At 43.2% G+C, this 14316-nt stretch overlaps 1 protein-coding gene across 1 annotated transcript; it reads right to left on the bottom strand.

Annotated features, from left to right (window-relative positions):
* Window positions 1–6723: 6723 nt before the first annotated feature.
* socs3a (suppressor of cytokine signaling 3a) lies at window positions 6724–9196 on the bottom strand. The gene is made up of 2 exons (XM_070982061.1): window positions 9051–9196; window positions 6724–8481 (listed from the first exon to the last, which is right to left on the bottom strand). Exon 2 carries the CDS (start codon window positions 8337–8339, stop codon window positions 7722–7724), a length of 618 nt encoding a protein of 205 aa, XP_070838162.1. The 5' UTR covers window positions 8340–8481; window positions 9051–9196; the 3' UTR covers window positions 6724–7721.
* Between the last annotated feature and the right edge of the window lie 5120 nt (window positions 9197–14316).

Below are 14316 nucleotides of genomic sequence, written 5' to 3'. Positions count from 1 at the left end.
GAAATTAAGCGCCTGCGTACACGTCACACATCAGTGATTTTAATGGCTTTACAGATGTAGCATATCTTAGCATCAGCACAGCGTATCTGTACACACTGAGAGAACAGAACGTTTCTGTTATGCGGCATAACAGCATTTATAAAAAGCTCAGCTCAGAAGAAATTTCTGAGGAACTGCTAGTCACGCCCCGCATGGTGCTTGTGTGCTTACCAGCTGTTACTTTCTGTTTGATACAATACGCCGCAGTCACACAGCTGCAGGAGTGCTAGATTCTCCTGCAGGGAGGAGTGGGTGCTGCAAGTCGAGACAGCTCTTATCTTTCGACCGCACAAGATCTGAGAGCATTCGTCAGGTGGTTAACCTTATTGGTACACAAGAAATGGTAGAGGAAAAAAAAATCCCTGGAATATTGGTAAAAGTATTTGAGTACTTCTGAGGAAAATCTTGGCCACTCTTGCACAACTATACGGTTTCACAAGAAGAGGAAGGAGGTACTTTTTGATCTGTTCAAAATGCAAACTGCTGATAACAATAATAATTAGAAATAAACCAAAACACCACTCCTCTCTTTAAGCATTATAGAAGTGCTGTTATTAAAACCACATTTGTGACCACCTGAGCCTTTTTACGGCACACATCTCTAAACAGAGCACACATACATATAAGTACTGCATTATTTGGTTTCCATGGTGATCACGTTGCACAATGAATGGGCCGAGTATCAGCATAAGCGTGCCGCATTTACCAATTACATCACAATCCAGACTTCCTGACGCGACGCAGACACACCCGGTTAATAAGAGACATGGTGTGTTCAAGATAAAAACTCATAACAATGCGTAAATCATTTTTGGAACAAACTGTTCTTCTTCTTTTGCCAACGCTGTTGTCAGACAGACAACAGAACTCACATGTGTATTAAAATAACATGTTCATGACTCAGAGGAAAAGTATGGCTCTAACAGCTAGTTTTACCAGCAGAGAGAGATAAGTCCCTGTGGTGTACAGTGCTGTTTGGTTCAATGTACGATCACTGAAGACAGTGAACAAATGTTGATTGTTTGAAGCGTTTTCCATTCAGACAACATGTTCAGGAAGTGAGTCAGGGTATCATCAGATCGGTGCACAGCAACAAGCTTGTTAAGGACCTCATACACTATCTGTTCTGTGTTATTTAATAGCTTATTCGATTTTTTTACAGGCTTGTAATACCTTGCCGTGTACGGGTGTCCTGTATTTTCCCATGTTGTAACTAATGAAGGCTGTGTTTGCGCGGCGTATTGAAGTATCTTGAGTAGTAACCATCCACCAGAAATACGTCATTTCACTCCAGGCCAGCCTACTGCTACAGTACATGTTTGCAGCAGTGACTCAGAGGGTGTTTCCCGGCAGTGTGGGGCTGTTAGGGATTTCTCCTCAGCTGACATTGTTTACATTTAGTACCTGCTTCACAGTCACAATCGCTTCTGACTGAAACTGTAAACTGGTTTCAGAAAATGCAGAAAAGAAAGAAAAACTATCAGTGACTTACCTGAACTAGCGATATTTCAGTAAATTCATGACTTCTGTTAAACGAAAGCAACATAAACGGCCTTATCAGGCCACATGCCACTCTTTATCACCGTTGCACCCATGAACTATCATAAATCTATAAATGCTGAATCTGTCACCTGCCAGCTATTGTTAGCTCTCTGTGTAGGTGTTCGGAGCCATACTATGACATGGTCTAAATGTGTTGTTTGGTGTGACTCAAAGCATTTTTACAACAGATGTGACAACAACAATGCATGGATTAAATCACCACAGAAATGTGACTATTTCAGTGCGGCCTGTTGGTGCTTGTATGGCTGGTTTCCAGTAAAACTGCAAGCAGGTTTTCACACTACAATAGGGGCTACAGTAGGAGTAACACTTCAATGACTCAAAGCACGTCTACATGATTCCATCCTCAACTGACTACTTTTGTAAAATCACAGAAAAACCTCTTCTGGAAAAGTACACAATACATGTAGGTGCATGCACTTAATTAGGTACACCTGTATGATCGAATGCGACAGCTCAGCCATGAACTCTACCTTTACACTATCACAGAGGCATTCATTCAACTATATGTTTATTACTGAGGTTGCAGTTTGCATGTGTGTTTGAATGGACCACATTATACTCTACTGAGAGGTGTTTGTCATGTTTTGGCCATGCTATTTTCATTAACCTGGGGGGGATATTAGAAACACATTAAGACCTTGGTAATAAACACCAAGGAGTGGCTTCATAGTTACTGGAAAAAGCTATAATCCAAAGTTTATTCATGTAAACTAAGAGGTGGAAAGTCAGTCGGGTGGAATTAAACAACCCTAATATTTTTGGGTCCTTTTCTTGTGTATCGCTTCCTTGTAATGTGGAATCTGTTTAATATGCCGAAGACTAAAATAGCCAAGGAGCTGCAGGAAGACCTGATGCACAGTCCTGTCAGTGTTTATAATAAAGGTCTAATGTTGTAGCATTCCTTCATATTTCTGCCTCTTTTTTCTTCCCTCCTGAAGGAAAGCGGAGCAGGGATGTCGCACAGAGAGGCGCCGAGGTGCCACAGGACTCAGGTTCTGAAAATACTGTTAAGACTGAAGTGCAGATGTTGTAGCCAGGCAGCAGGGCAGAGCACAGGGGAGTGGAGTGCTAACAGTAAATGTAGAGGCCTGGAGGAGGAACAGGAGGAGCGTGCCCGGAGAAGAGTCTCAGAGGGTGGGACTTGCAGGGCATGGTGACTCAGTGCTGCTCCCTGGTTGGTTCAGATATCTGGCATCTGGAGCTCATTGACAGTGACTCTATGGCAACCAGCAGTTGTGGAATTGTAAACAGACTATGAGAGACTGGAAAGACGAGCGGGAAGCAGGCTTTCGCTGCTGCTCCACCATGTGCTCAGGAGCTCCTAGGGGGCTGTCAGCTTACTGTACACACACATGCTAGGTCAACGGGAGCAAATGAGGCGCTGCAGATAAGAAGGTGCGATAACGGACGCACATAATATGCAACTTTCTGCAGCCTATAGGTGCTTTTTTTTTTTTTCCCCCAGATAAGAAAGTTGATAATATAATATAATTTAATCATCAGATGACCAAAAATGTTTATCTTGCTTCTGAACAAAATCTCAATCTAAGGATAATATTTGAGAAGATCAGCTAGAAAATAAAAGCTAACATGCCCTATACTTTCCCAGTGTTACAGCAAACTGTGCTTTATTTTGTTGCATTTAACTGGATTCCACTGACCTGAACGAGATTTGGCCTCTGTAACCTTCCTCATTATTTTGCATAATCAATACTTAACACAACAAAAGCTGGAAGAATCACTAGACAATGTGGGCAGTAGTTCCCTTTAGGGAACTCATTTGTATCATTCAGCTGTCTGCAGTGGCCTTCTGTGGAAGTGTACACATCAACAAACTGGAAGTATACTACTGATAATAGGCTGATACCAAGAGGCTGATGTGAATGGGTTTTCCCGTCTCAGCAGGTTGGGAAAAGAGAAGATAAGATAAGACTTTATTTAACCCATGATGGGGAAATTGCCTTTATTGTCACACAGCCATGTTTTATTTTACTTTGAAAATGATTTACATTAGAAGGATATATTGAGGTAATATTTCAAATGCTCTGATTGAAGAGAATATTTAGTGCTGTGTCACCCAGATAAGGCTGGTATAAAAAGTGTTATTCAGAAACAGGATTTACACAAAGCAGCCAAAAACTAGTGACACATCCAAATGTTCTCAACTAAACAGACATAAAACATTCTTAACATGACACACTAACTAGTGTGCATTGCCACATTATAATAATCTTTAGCAGTTTTTAAAAGCGTTCCTATGAAAACGGAGGGTTTTATCTATCATCCTTCCTCCTTTATTAGTTCTCTGTTTGTGCGACAGGTTTGAGCACAGCTGTGGAGGACACGCGGGTACTTCCTCAGAAAAACCTGCTGTGGGGGCAGTACTGGTTTCAGATTGTTGGCTTTAACGCTGCGACTGCCTGTGGGTGTAGTGACGATGACACATTTATGGCTTGTGTGAGCAGTGCTTTGACTCTTTCGGGCTTGTTCTTTAGAATCACATGACCTGAGTGCCAGAGAATTTCTCCTGAGCGACCTGGCCAGCTTGTGTACTTTTTATAGTCCTCCAATGAAGGTCAGAGTGGTTTCAGCTATCTGTCAGACCTTAAATGTGCAACAGTATTTTGTACACAAATGCCTGTGAAAGGTAATAGATAGCTGTCATTAAATACCTACTAAAGTGACTTAATTGAGGTCACTGACAGATGCTCCAAACCACTCAAAAGCTGAATTTTATTGAGCTAAATTTACCGTGTTCAGACGATCAATAAAATTCTTATCATATAATATACTGAACAGAATCATGCACGTGTTTTCCTGTGCTTCCCCGACAATCTGCTTGTCTTTCTCTTGTATGTTATGTAAACATGGAGCTTAGGCTTACTGGGAAAGAAGGGTGGTTTTATTTATACTTTTGTACTTAGTAACTTATACTTTGTTTTGGAGCAGCCTGCACTTATTTGGCATTACTGCACACAAAGGATGGATTGACTACTCCCATCTTCATCTGCTTCCTTAAAATGAATAAGAAAAGTGATTCAGAATGTTTCCCAAATCCTTTGATTGTCTATGTTCTGAGTAATCAAAGGACTTTAACAGCCTTTTATTTTAGGGGAAAATATTTGATGTTTAACAAGGAAAGCAAAGAATTTCCAAAATGGTTTTGTGGCTTTCTCTGAGACACAAACTGCGTTTACAAATGGGCCTCTGCAACATGCATTTCAAAAGAACCGTGTTGGGCTGGTATCTGGATATTACTGAGAAAAAAAAGACCACTCACAGAACGCAAATCACCTCTGAGACCCTTTATCTCTCTCTGAGACCTACTGCCTGCGAGGAAACAGCCAAGTGCTGTGGAAGCAGGTAGAGCTGGAGCTCATTCCAGTAATTATGCTGGATGTAGAGGTTATTGCAGACTCCCGGTCATCCATCATTTTAGCAGTTTGCAGTAAATGTGCACATGCTCCTGGCTCTTAATGTTATGTAGAGTGTAGCCTGCTTTCACAGGAGTTGCAATAAACATGCTACATTTGGATCAGTAATCATTTAATAACACATTGAAGGAACCACAACCATTAGGTTGTTTTCTGCTTGAGTGTCTGTTTCCTCATTGTTCGGGGTCTTGCAGACCCCACTGATATATGCCTGCAAAAATATCTCAAATTTGTTCCATCGAATATTTTTTTCTTTTCTTTTCTTCCACCCTCCTCTTTCCCACAAACTCAACTTGAACATTTGATTATGGCGATAAAATCCACCAATGACTTATTTGGGAATTGGGAAGGCTGCCAACACCAATCACACATACATGTGAACATCTGTTGTATTTAACATCAACATTTTACAGCTGAGACCCCAAACAGAAGCCATTCATCATTTTCTGAGCTGGAGTCATGAAGTCACAAAGAATGAAGCTTATTTGTATATTTTTGAGCTGTTAAAGAGGCCCCAAACACAACATTAGGGATCAATAAATTGCCAAATTGAATCATTTCTTGTGAGATAACTTTTGACAAAGAAGTTTTCATAAAGGTAGCGGGCCACGGAGCACAGGCTCTGTTCTAAAAATAATCTCAAGAATACCTCACGCTGCAGAGAAAAGCTGATGTAATTCATAGTGCAGCTGGTTGGAGGGAAACTGACATTTTTCCTGAGAAGAGGCTTGTGCTGTGCTTTAAACACACCTCTGCAGTGTACTTTGTCAGACTGCTGTGTGTGTGTGTGTGTGTGTGTGTGTGTGTGTGTGTGTGTGTGTGTGTGTGTGTGTGTGTGTGTGTGTGTGTGTGTGTGTGTGTGTGTGTGTGCAGGTGAACAGACAGCATGTCAGACATGTTGCTGTTCAGCTTCAGAACATGTTGCAGACAGCTGAAGCACTGCTTAATTACTGGATAAGGGAAGACAGGGTGCACCGTGTGCAGTGGATGCACCTTGTCTTTCACTTCCACTGAAGTGCACATGTTGACATATTTGTACTTGAATGCCTGTTTGCGCACAGGGCAGGGGACATTTCTGGGAACTTGTGCATTTGCCATTCATGTTGTAAGCAAACTGCTGCATCATTATGCATGTGCATGTGAGAGCGTGTTGGGTCACGCCAACACCTACAGAGAATCCAGTGAGTCACAGCAGAGTAAAAGGTTAATAACTTCTCTGGAAGTTGGATGGTTAATTTTTACTTCTGCTGTATTTTGCCTGAAGCAGCTGCTGTTTTTTTTAATCAGCTCAGAGAGAATGACAAGTTATTTTGCTCTGTTCTAGGAAACTAATCTTTAAAATAGAAACTGTAAAGCTCCTGATGTGTGATAAATTGATAACATATCGAGATAAGTTTGTCTTTGATGTATCTCAAAAAAAGGCAGTGGTTCCTCATCTGGGTTTGAGGCAGAAGGTGACAGTAAAATTTAAGAGGAAATCATGAAAAACGGTGAAAGTGTGGCCTGACCTCTGTACCAAAAAACCAAAAGTGTGTGTGTTAAACAAACCGTGCACATAGTAGTATAGTATGCTGTGTGTTTCACTATTAGTCAAGTAAAACTCTGAAACTCTGCCTGTGGAAATAATAAATAATAGTTTTAGTCATCGTGCAGCAAATCAAACACTGAGATCTCATTTCGTAGAAAAATAGTGCTCTTTTATTATAAATTAATGAACTGTTCATACGAATATAAATAAGTGCAAAGTCGTATCAGTCTGCCTGCTTCGTCAAACTTCTCAAATATCTTCAAGCATCCACAGCCAGTGGCTTGGCTGGCAAAAAGTACATCTTTATAAAAGACAGCACAAAAACAGATTTCATCTTCACTCATGTAAACTCATGAACACATTTGGACTCTTCTCCTTATTTGGAAAAGACAGATACCATGATGTAATACATTCATTCGCAAGCAACGACTATCCTGTCTGTGCCACTCAAACTGCCACATCTTTTGGTGCATATTTCCATATAAAAATGTGTCTCTCAAGTAAGATCCTGCAGGATTCAGTCGTGTTGGTGTTTCCAACAAATTGGTGTCTAGTTCAGGTATGTTTGGCATAAACCCTTCCTCTACACAAAATATCGGAAACGTTTTTTGGTCTTGACACATCTTAGAAGATTCAGATAAAAAAAAAAAAAAGATCAGCCCTTTTCACGTCTTGGCTGGTACGAGATGCGTGATCAGTGTCCGCTCATTTGTACTCTAACTTTCCAAAGTCTGTGAATCTCCAGCGTGCACTTGGTCAGAGCTCTCTGTCTAACGTGTGCCCAAGATGATCACACAAGGAGGCTGATGTGTGTGAGCTCTCCGGCCCCGCAGCACTTTGGTTAGCAGCAGAGGGAAGCTGTGTGGCATCAGACTGTAGACAGCTGACTTCAGTTTTCAGTAAGCTGTACGTCATCCTCTGAGGTTATCTCTCTTTTTCACCGCCAGATTACAGCAGTGCCCTCTTTGTCCTCTTCCTGAACAAGAGGCCCCTTTTCCTGTGAGAACACGTCTTATCGGGACACCAAACAGCTTGTTTGGCTCTGCCTCATCATAACTCCTCAGGCGCGTGTCGTCAAACGTATAGCTGTACTGCAACCATCCAGTTTCTTCTGCGCACTCTCAAGTCTTTGCTCTATCAAGAGCATCAGTCCTCTAGATAGGGGCATCGTACTCCTGGAGGAACTCCTTAAGAGGATGTGGAAGTTGGTCTCTTTTAGAAGAAATGTCCAAATGTCCATTGACTGTTTTCCTGCACAAGTGCTGCAAGGTGGATAAGCTGCAGGAGAGAGGTTTGATGAGCTCCAGGGGGATCTTCTCCACTCCTGAAAAGATGTAGTAGACATTCCCACTGCGAGCGTTCCCTTTGCTCTGAGACATGTAGTAATGCACCAGCTTGAGGACGCAGTCGAAGTGGGGTACAGACTGAATGTTCTTAGGGTCTGTTTGCAGGTAAAAAGAGGTTGTGTCGCATTGGATGCGCAGGTTCTTGGTGCCGGACGCCGTCTTGACGCTGAGGGCAAACAGGTGCCGGTTGTCAGAGCTGTCCCGGATGAGGAATGTGCCGGTGGCCTCGGCCGCCAGCATGGCGTTGGCCTCCTTCCCAGTGATGGCGCCCCAGTAGAAGCCACTCTCCTGGAGCTTGTGGAGTGTGGCGAGGACCATCTGGTACTGTGTCTTGGAGGTGAAAGTCTTGTAACGGTGAGGCAGCCGCATGTTGGAGTCCAAGAGGCTGCTGCTCATTGCGTTGTCAAACTTGCTGTGAGTTACCATGGCGCTGTGCCCACTCTTTAGGCAGCCTGGGGGAGCACTTGGCGCCGCACAGACAAGAAAAGAAGAGGTGGGGGTTCAAACAGAGGTTGAGTGGGTTGTCAGCGAGGGCACGAAGAGGCCAGCCTGTCTGGAAATGAAACACCTGAAGAGAGAAGAGAGGAAGTTGAGCTCATGATGCCAAACTTAAAAATCTGTTTAAAAGTTGGACTGAGGCGCACGAGATGTGTTTTATTCATACTGAGCTACTAATGTAAAACTCCTGCAGCTCAACTGGAAACTACTTTTCCAGATGTGGAAGCTCTGTGCATCATGCCTTTAAACATCCCTGCTGATGACTGCTCCCACAGCGCCGGGACTTTTCATTTTAAATCAACTAGAGGAAGAAAAAAAAAAAGACGGCAATTCTTTGACTCCTCTGTCTGAGATGAGTTCAACTTGCGCGCTGAACTAAAAAAAAGCTTCCATGTAACTTCCAGCCATTTCGTGGAAACTTTTTTTTTTTTTTTTTTTGAGTAATCTGCCCTCGGGACTCACCGCCACGGTCAGTTCCAGTAAGGACATCGTAATCCTCATTACGCAATTTAAACACCAGGACCGGCTCCGCTAAACGTCCCACAGACAAAACACCAAGTCCGTATTTATCCGCCTTTAAATCCCGTTTATAGACGGAAAATGAGCATTAAATGACAGAACCAAAGAACAGATCCTCACCTTCGAGGTTTCTCCAAACTCGCTCTTTTTCCAAATAAATCCAAGCAGACGCGTGCGCACGCTTGCCAAGCGGTTTGTCTGTCAGGATCAAAGTTCTTATGAAGGAGTTTTCTCGCTGCTTGCGCGTCGAGCTGAGCGTTAGTAGTGGAGCCGGAGGAGGAGAGGAGGGCTTATAACTGCGAGGAGACTCCTCCTCCGCTCCTTCCAGTAAAGCCAAAGCCTCTCTCTCTTGACAGACTGACAGGAAGCATGTATTTATTTATTTTTTTTAAAAAGGATTCCTGCTATGAGAAGCGCCCTCCCCCCGCTGCTCCTCCAAAATGAAGTTAAGGAGGAGTTCCAAGCAGTGCTTATTTACCTTTGGTCACCAAGTGTCTTTTTGCTGTCTTATAAACACTTCGGATAATACAGATTTTCTTACTCCTTTTTTCCTGATTTAGAATTAGACAATCATGTGTGATTATGTGTTATTTTCGGTCTTTGTTAAAGTTTCGCTGCAGTGTGAGGTAATGCTTCAGTGTGTGAAGACCGTTTCGGAGAAATTCACAGTCATTGCAGCAGTTCCTCATAGAGGGCGCCAGATTTTGGGGAACTTAACAGCACATCAAGGCTTTATTTCCCAATAGTAACATCTGGTATCCAAGGGCAGCAGGTTATTATTTACTCACTGTTGTTAGGTTTTATATCCGTTTCTCCGTGCACTGTTAATGAGGATGTTTAAGACTGTTTTGAAGTTCCTCATTAAGATCCTGATTAAACCCAAGTAATGACATTTTGTTAACATGTCTTTAAATATGAAAATGGGTCCTTTTAACATTGTGTTTAGTTTGCTCATGTTATTTATTTTGTGTTGCACATACAACGTCCCCAGCGCAGGTGCCATGTGTCCGTATGTGTCAGACATGAACGCCACTTCTTACAGATAGAAGATTAAAAAGTACAATTAATGGCACAACCTTCTTTTTCCCACTGCAATTCATAACTCCAAAAAAAAAAAAAAGAAATGACCTTTTTCAAAAGTGAGGAAAATAATGCAAAATAGTGGAGTAATGTCCCTGAACACAGCACAGACATAGCAGCTGATATCACAGCGACACATCATGGTGAATGTTGTAAGGTGTGGAAGTAAAAGGCGAGCCAGCGCGCTGAAGGTAGTTTGTGGGGACGACCTCACAAAAAGGCCGGACTCAAGAGTCATTACAGCTCCGACACCTGCTGAACTGACAACGATCTGCTACTGCGAGCAAAACTGACCCTTGCAAAGACTCCGTTCTGAACAATGACTGACCCAAAACTGGAAAACCAGCTGTGAGTAGCCTCATCATCATCGTCGTCATCGTCGTTGTCACTGCCATCTGACATCAGAAAAACAGTGATATTTGTGTTCAATAATTCAATATGCCCCCTCCGTCTGAAGGAAGTGTGATCTTCATGTAACGTCTAATCTTAAGCAACATGCGTGTGACTGATGGAGTGCTCATACCGTCCACATCAGCTCCCTCCCTGCTGACTCAGCCATGAGCACTGTCAGCCTCAGGCCCTCATGGTACTGCGGATCAACCCCAGGCTCTGCCGTCATGTCAGGCTTAAACAACTCACTCATTTCACTGCTGAGAAGACAGCCTGAAGGTGAAAACCTGACAATCACGTGCAAAAATGACTTTGAAACTTGTCAGCACAGTCTGGCTCAGTTCTCAGTGTCAGTTTTACCAGATCTGGCTGGGAGCTGGACAGAGGGAGGGGACTGACGCCAAAGAGCCTGATGGGCTTTGGTAAAAGCCAGCTGTGTCCACAGAGGTGAGTCAGGTGTTGTCTGATTCAGACCACCAGCAGGATAAAGAGGGGGGAGGGGGATCACTAGGATCGCCTCGTAACAGTCCACTTGTTTCCAGAAAATCTATTGTGTCATCATCGTGAGGCATGTGTTTAGCATCCAAAGCCTCCCCTGGGCCCACGATGAGACTCAAAGAAGGGGGGGAGAGGAGCAGTAAGTCGCCTGGAGCTGGGAGGGAGAAACCCCTACACTGTGTTTTAGCTCGCCACATCTCCATGGAAACCACTATGCACATCATTATAGCATGCTGACTTAGCTTTTTAGCATGTGTACTGTAATTTCCTAAGTCAATTACACTTTGATAGAGCGGAGTAGAAGTGCACCAAGGAGGAAACTGTGAGTGCCCCCAGACATCAGACAGTGTGTGTTTAAGGTCCGTCAGACGGCCGGTCAGTCAAGTCTGCTGCTGCAGCACACTGCCAGACTCCAGCCAAGCGTCTGAAGCTCGGAGTGTGAGGCTTGGCAGTGGCAGATTTGGCTCTGGCGGCTATGCATGCGTGCGCCTGCCTTTATGTGTCTTCTATCTCCAGTGCAGAACCTAAACAGGAAAGCAAACACACCCCCTTTTGTCTGTGTTTTCTTGTGTTTCTAAATATGTCTCCAGGCTCAGCTGAATTAGCTTCCCAGGCATGACACAAATCTCAATTCACACGCGAAGTCGTTGAATTCGGCCTTATTTTAGCGGATGAGACAAGGCCTCGCATGATAGCTTGTTGGTCTAAACCACTGTTTAGTGGAAAAGGCAGCTGTTTAGGTTTTCCCACACTGACTCAGAAATTTACTCTAGCTCATGGTTCCCGTAAACCCGCTGGATATGAGGGGGGGAGAAGCGGACCTCTCGTCTGGAAAGAGGGGTGAAAAGCAGAGAAATGTTATTCAACAAAATATTTTGGAGCCGCTCGGTCGAGCAGATTTTCACTGAACAGGGAGATCTTTTTAAAGCTCTGCCTGTTTTGCCAGTTTTATCAAATTTTCTGCGGTGCTGGCAATTACAAAAGGAGCCGCTTATTGTGTGCACAGCTGAACACAGAGAGCGCTGAAATCAGGGCGAGTCGACAGCATCAGCATACGTTATGTCTTGAATACCCTCAGCCATAATGTGGGGTTGAATTTAGAATAAATTCTTTGTTTTCTAAACTTCCAATTTACTGAAGCCTTTTAAATGACACCGCGTCAATTAAAGGCTTGTGAGAGGTAAACTCTGCTGCCTGATTCAAATCTGGTAAATTACTGAGGAACTGTAATGATGATATGCTGGAAGGTTCCAGGCATATCAGTCAATCTAATTCCTGTTAGCTCTGTTTCATGATCATGTACAGAAGCTTCACTTCCTGCCTCCACCTGCGTGTATCCCCTGTTTTAATGTCACCATTTGGATTATGGAGCATTGCCATTTGTAGCTGTGTTACTGTAAAACTTCCTTGATGTTGAGCAAGATCACTTCTGTGTGATTACCAATCATCCTGTAATAATTTCCTGGTAACTCTCTCTCTCTCTTGCTCTCTCTCCCTCTCTCTCTTTCTGTGTTGCTGTCAATGTCGCTCTTTGTGTGATTCTTTGAATTATGGGAAGTGTTATGTGTGAGCACCGTAGATGAGAATGAACTACAAGCCACAAAACCCATGAGCGGCAACACTGTTCTTGGCATTTCATACTTTAAGTAATACTCACAAACTCAAACCGTCCTTTTGACATTGGTACATATTTTACTTATGTATGTTGTGTTAACCAGAAACATTTTAGAGGAGGCCTCTTGTAGCACGTAGAGCCACACCAGGAACTCACAAAAGAACATTTTGTCTATGAGTGATTGCACAACTCTGCTGTGGAGCATTTCTCTGAATTTACAGTGAAGACAACTGGAATTATTTTTCATTTCTCACGTACATAATAGGAAGTGAGCACACCATGTAAGCACTGCTTTCACATGAAAAGAGTTAGCACAGTGATACATCATGTGGCCCAAAGGACACCTCTCCATCACGCCTGCAGGACCTTGTTGGCCAACCCATTCAAAAACCACAGGCATTACTATGGAGTTTGAGCCCCCTTTGCAACAATACCAGCCACCAGTGTGTCCATGGGAATGTGAGAGGTAAGGCACTGGTGTTCAGTGGGGCTTTGTGCAAGCCAGTCCAGTTTCTGAACACCAAACTCATCTAACCATATCCCCCGCTTTGTGCACAGCGGCACAGTCATGCTGCAGCAGCAAAGGGCCTTTCCCAAACGGTCGCCACAAATCTGGAAGCTCCCAGTTGCTAAAATATCGCATCCTGTAGCAATAAGCAGACCCTTTACTGGAACTAGACCAAACCTTGAAAAAAAGCCCCAGATCAGCATCAATCCTCCACCAAAATTAACTGTAGACAGCATTCTGGTGGCATCTGGCAAACCCAGATTTGTCCATCAAACTGCCAGATACTGAAGACCACGTTTCCACTGCTCCAGAGTCCCGTTCCACTGTAAAGCATTTACATGACTCCAGCCAATGCTTTGCATTGCACTTTGCAATGTGAGGCTTGTGTGCAGCTGCTCAGCAATGGAAACCCAAATTCTAAATGTGTGTCTGTGGTGATTTCTTGGCCGTGTGCCAGATTTTTTTTGCACCTGTTGCAGCAATGGGTGTGGCTGAAACAACTGACCACAATGGTAATTAGGAGAGGTGTCCACTGACTTTTGGCCATATAATGTCCAATAGAACGAAAAGAAAATACAAAAGGAAACAAATGACTGGCATAAACGCTCAAAGAAAAAGAAGACTTTGCCTTTACCTCTAAAAGTAAAGAACTGGTGCATTCAGGTGCACTCCGCTGTATCTCAGTCAGCATGGCTGACAAAAATCCTGTCTACACCCTCCTGCACAAGACACATGCCTTTCTTTTTGTTTCAATTAGCAAGTTAATAATCTGAAAAGGTGTTAAAGCTGGCAGTTCAACATGCGGGGCATACGCAGCACAAGCATTCCTCCCTGCATATCAAACGCACACGAGTCTATTTATAGCTGCCAGTATTGTAGCTGTCACAGCTGCCTTCTGGGAAGAGCTAAAAGCAGAACACAGAGCTATTAGCTTGTACTTTTCACGGCCCGATACTGACTGTCACAACAGGTCTGGTGACTTTTTAACTTGATATTTATTCTTTATTTTGTCTTTTTTATCTCTCCAGCTAATGCATATATCATTGGGGGAAGAAGTCTTCAAATCATTTAAGTACGGCAATACCATACTACAAAAGTCCTGCATTTAAAGGTATTAGAGACATAATGAAGTACCAAACGTAAAAGTACTCATTATGCAGTAGGATCCCTGTTAATTTTATATTGTCATATTATTGGATTGATCATTATCACTGATTATTATGTATGCGGTACTTTAATGTTAGCTGGTCAAGCTGAAGCTCATTTTAATTACTTAACATAGCGCTGGATACTTT

This window comes from Chaetodon trifascialis, chromosome 15, assembly GCF_039877785.1.
Source record: "Chaetodon trifascialis isolate fChaTrf1 chromosome 15, fChaTrf1.hap1, whole genome shotgun sequence".
NCBI classification, from domain to species: domain Eukaryota; kingdom Metazoa; phylum Chordata; class Actinopteri; order Chaetodontiformes; family Chaetodontidae; genus Chaetodon; species Chaetodon trifascialis.
Note: the sequence above shows the minus strand (reverse complement) of the source record. Positions and strands in the feature narration are given on the sequence as shown.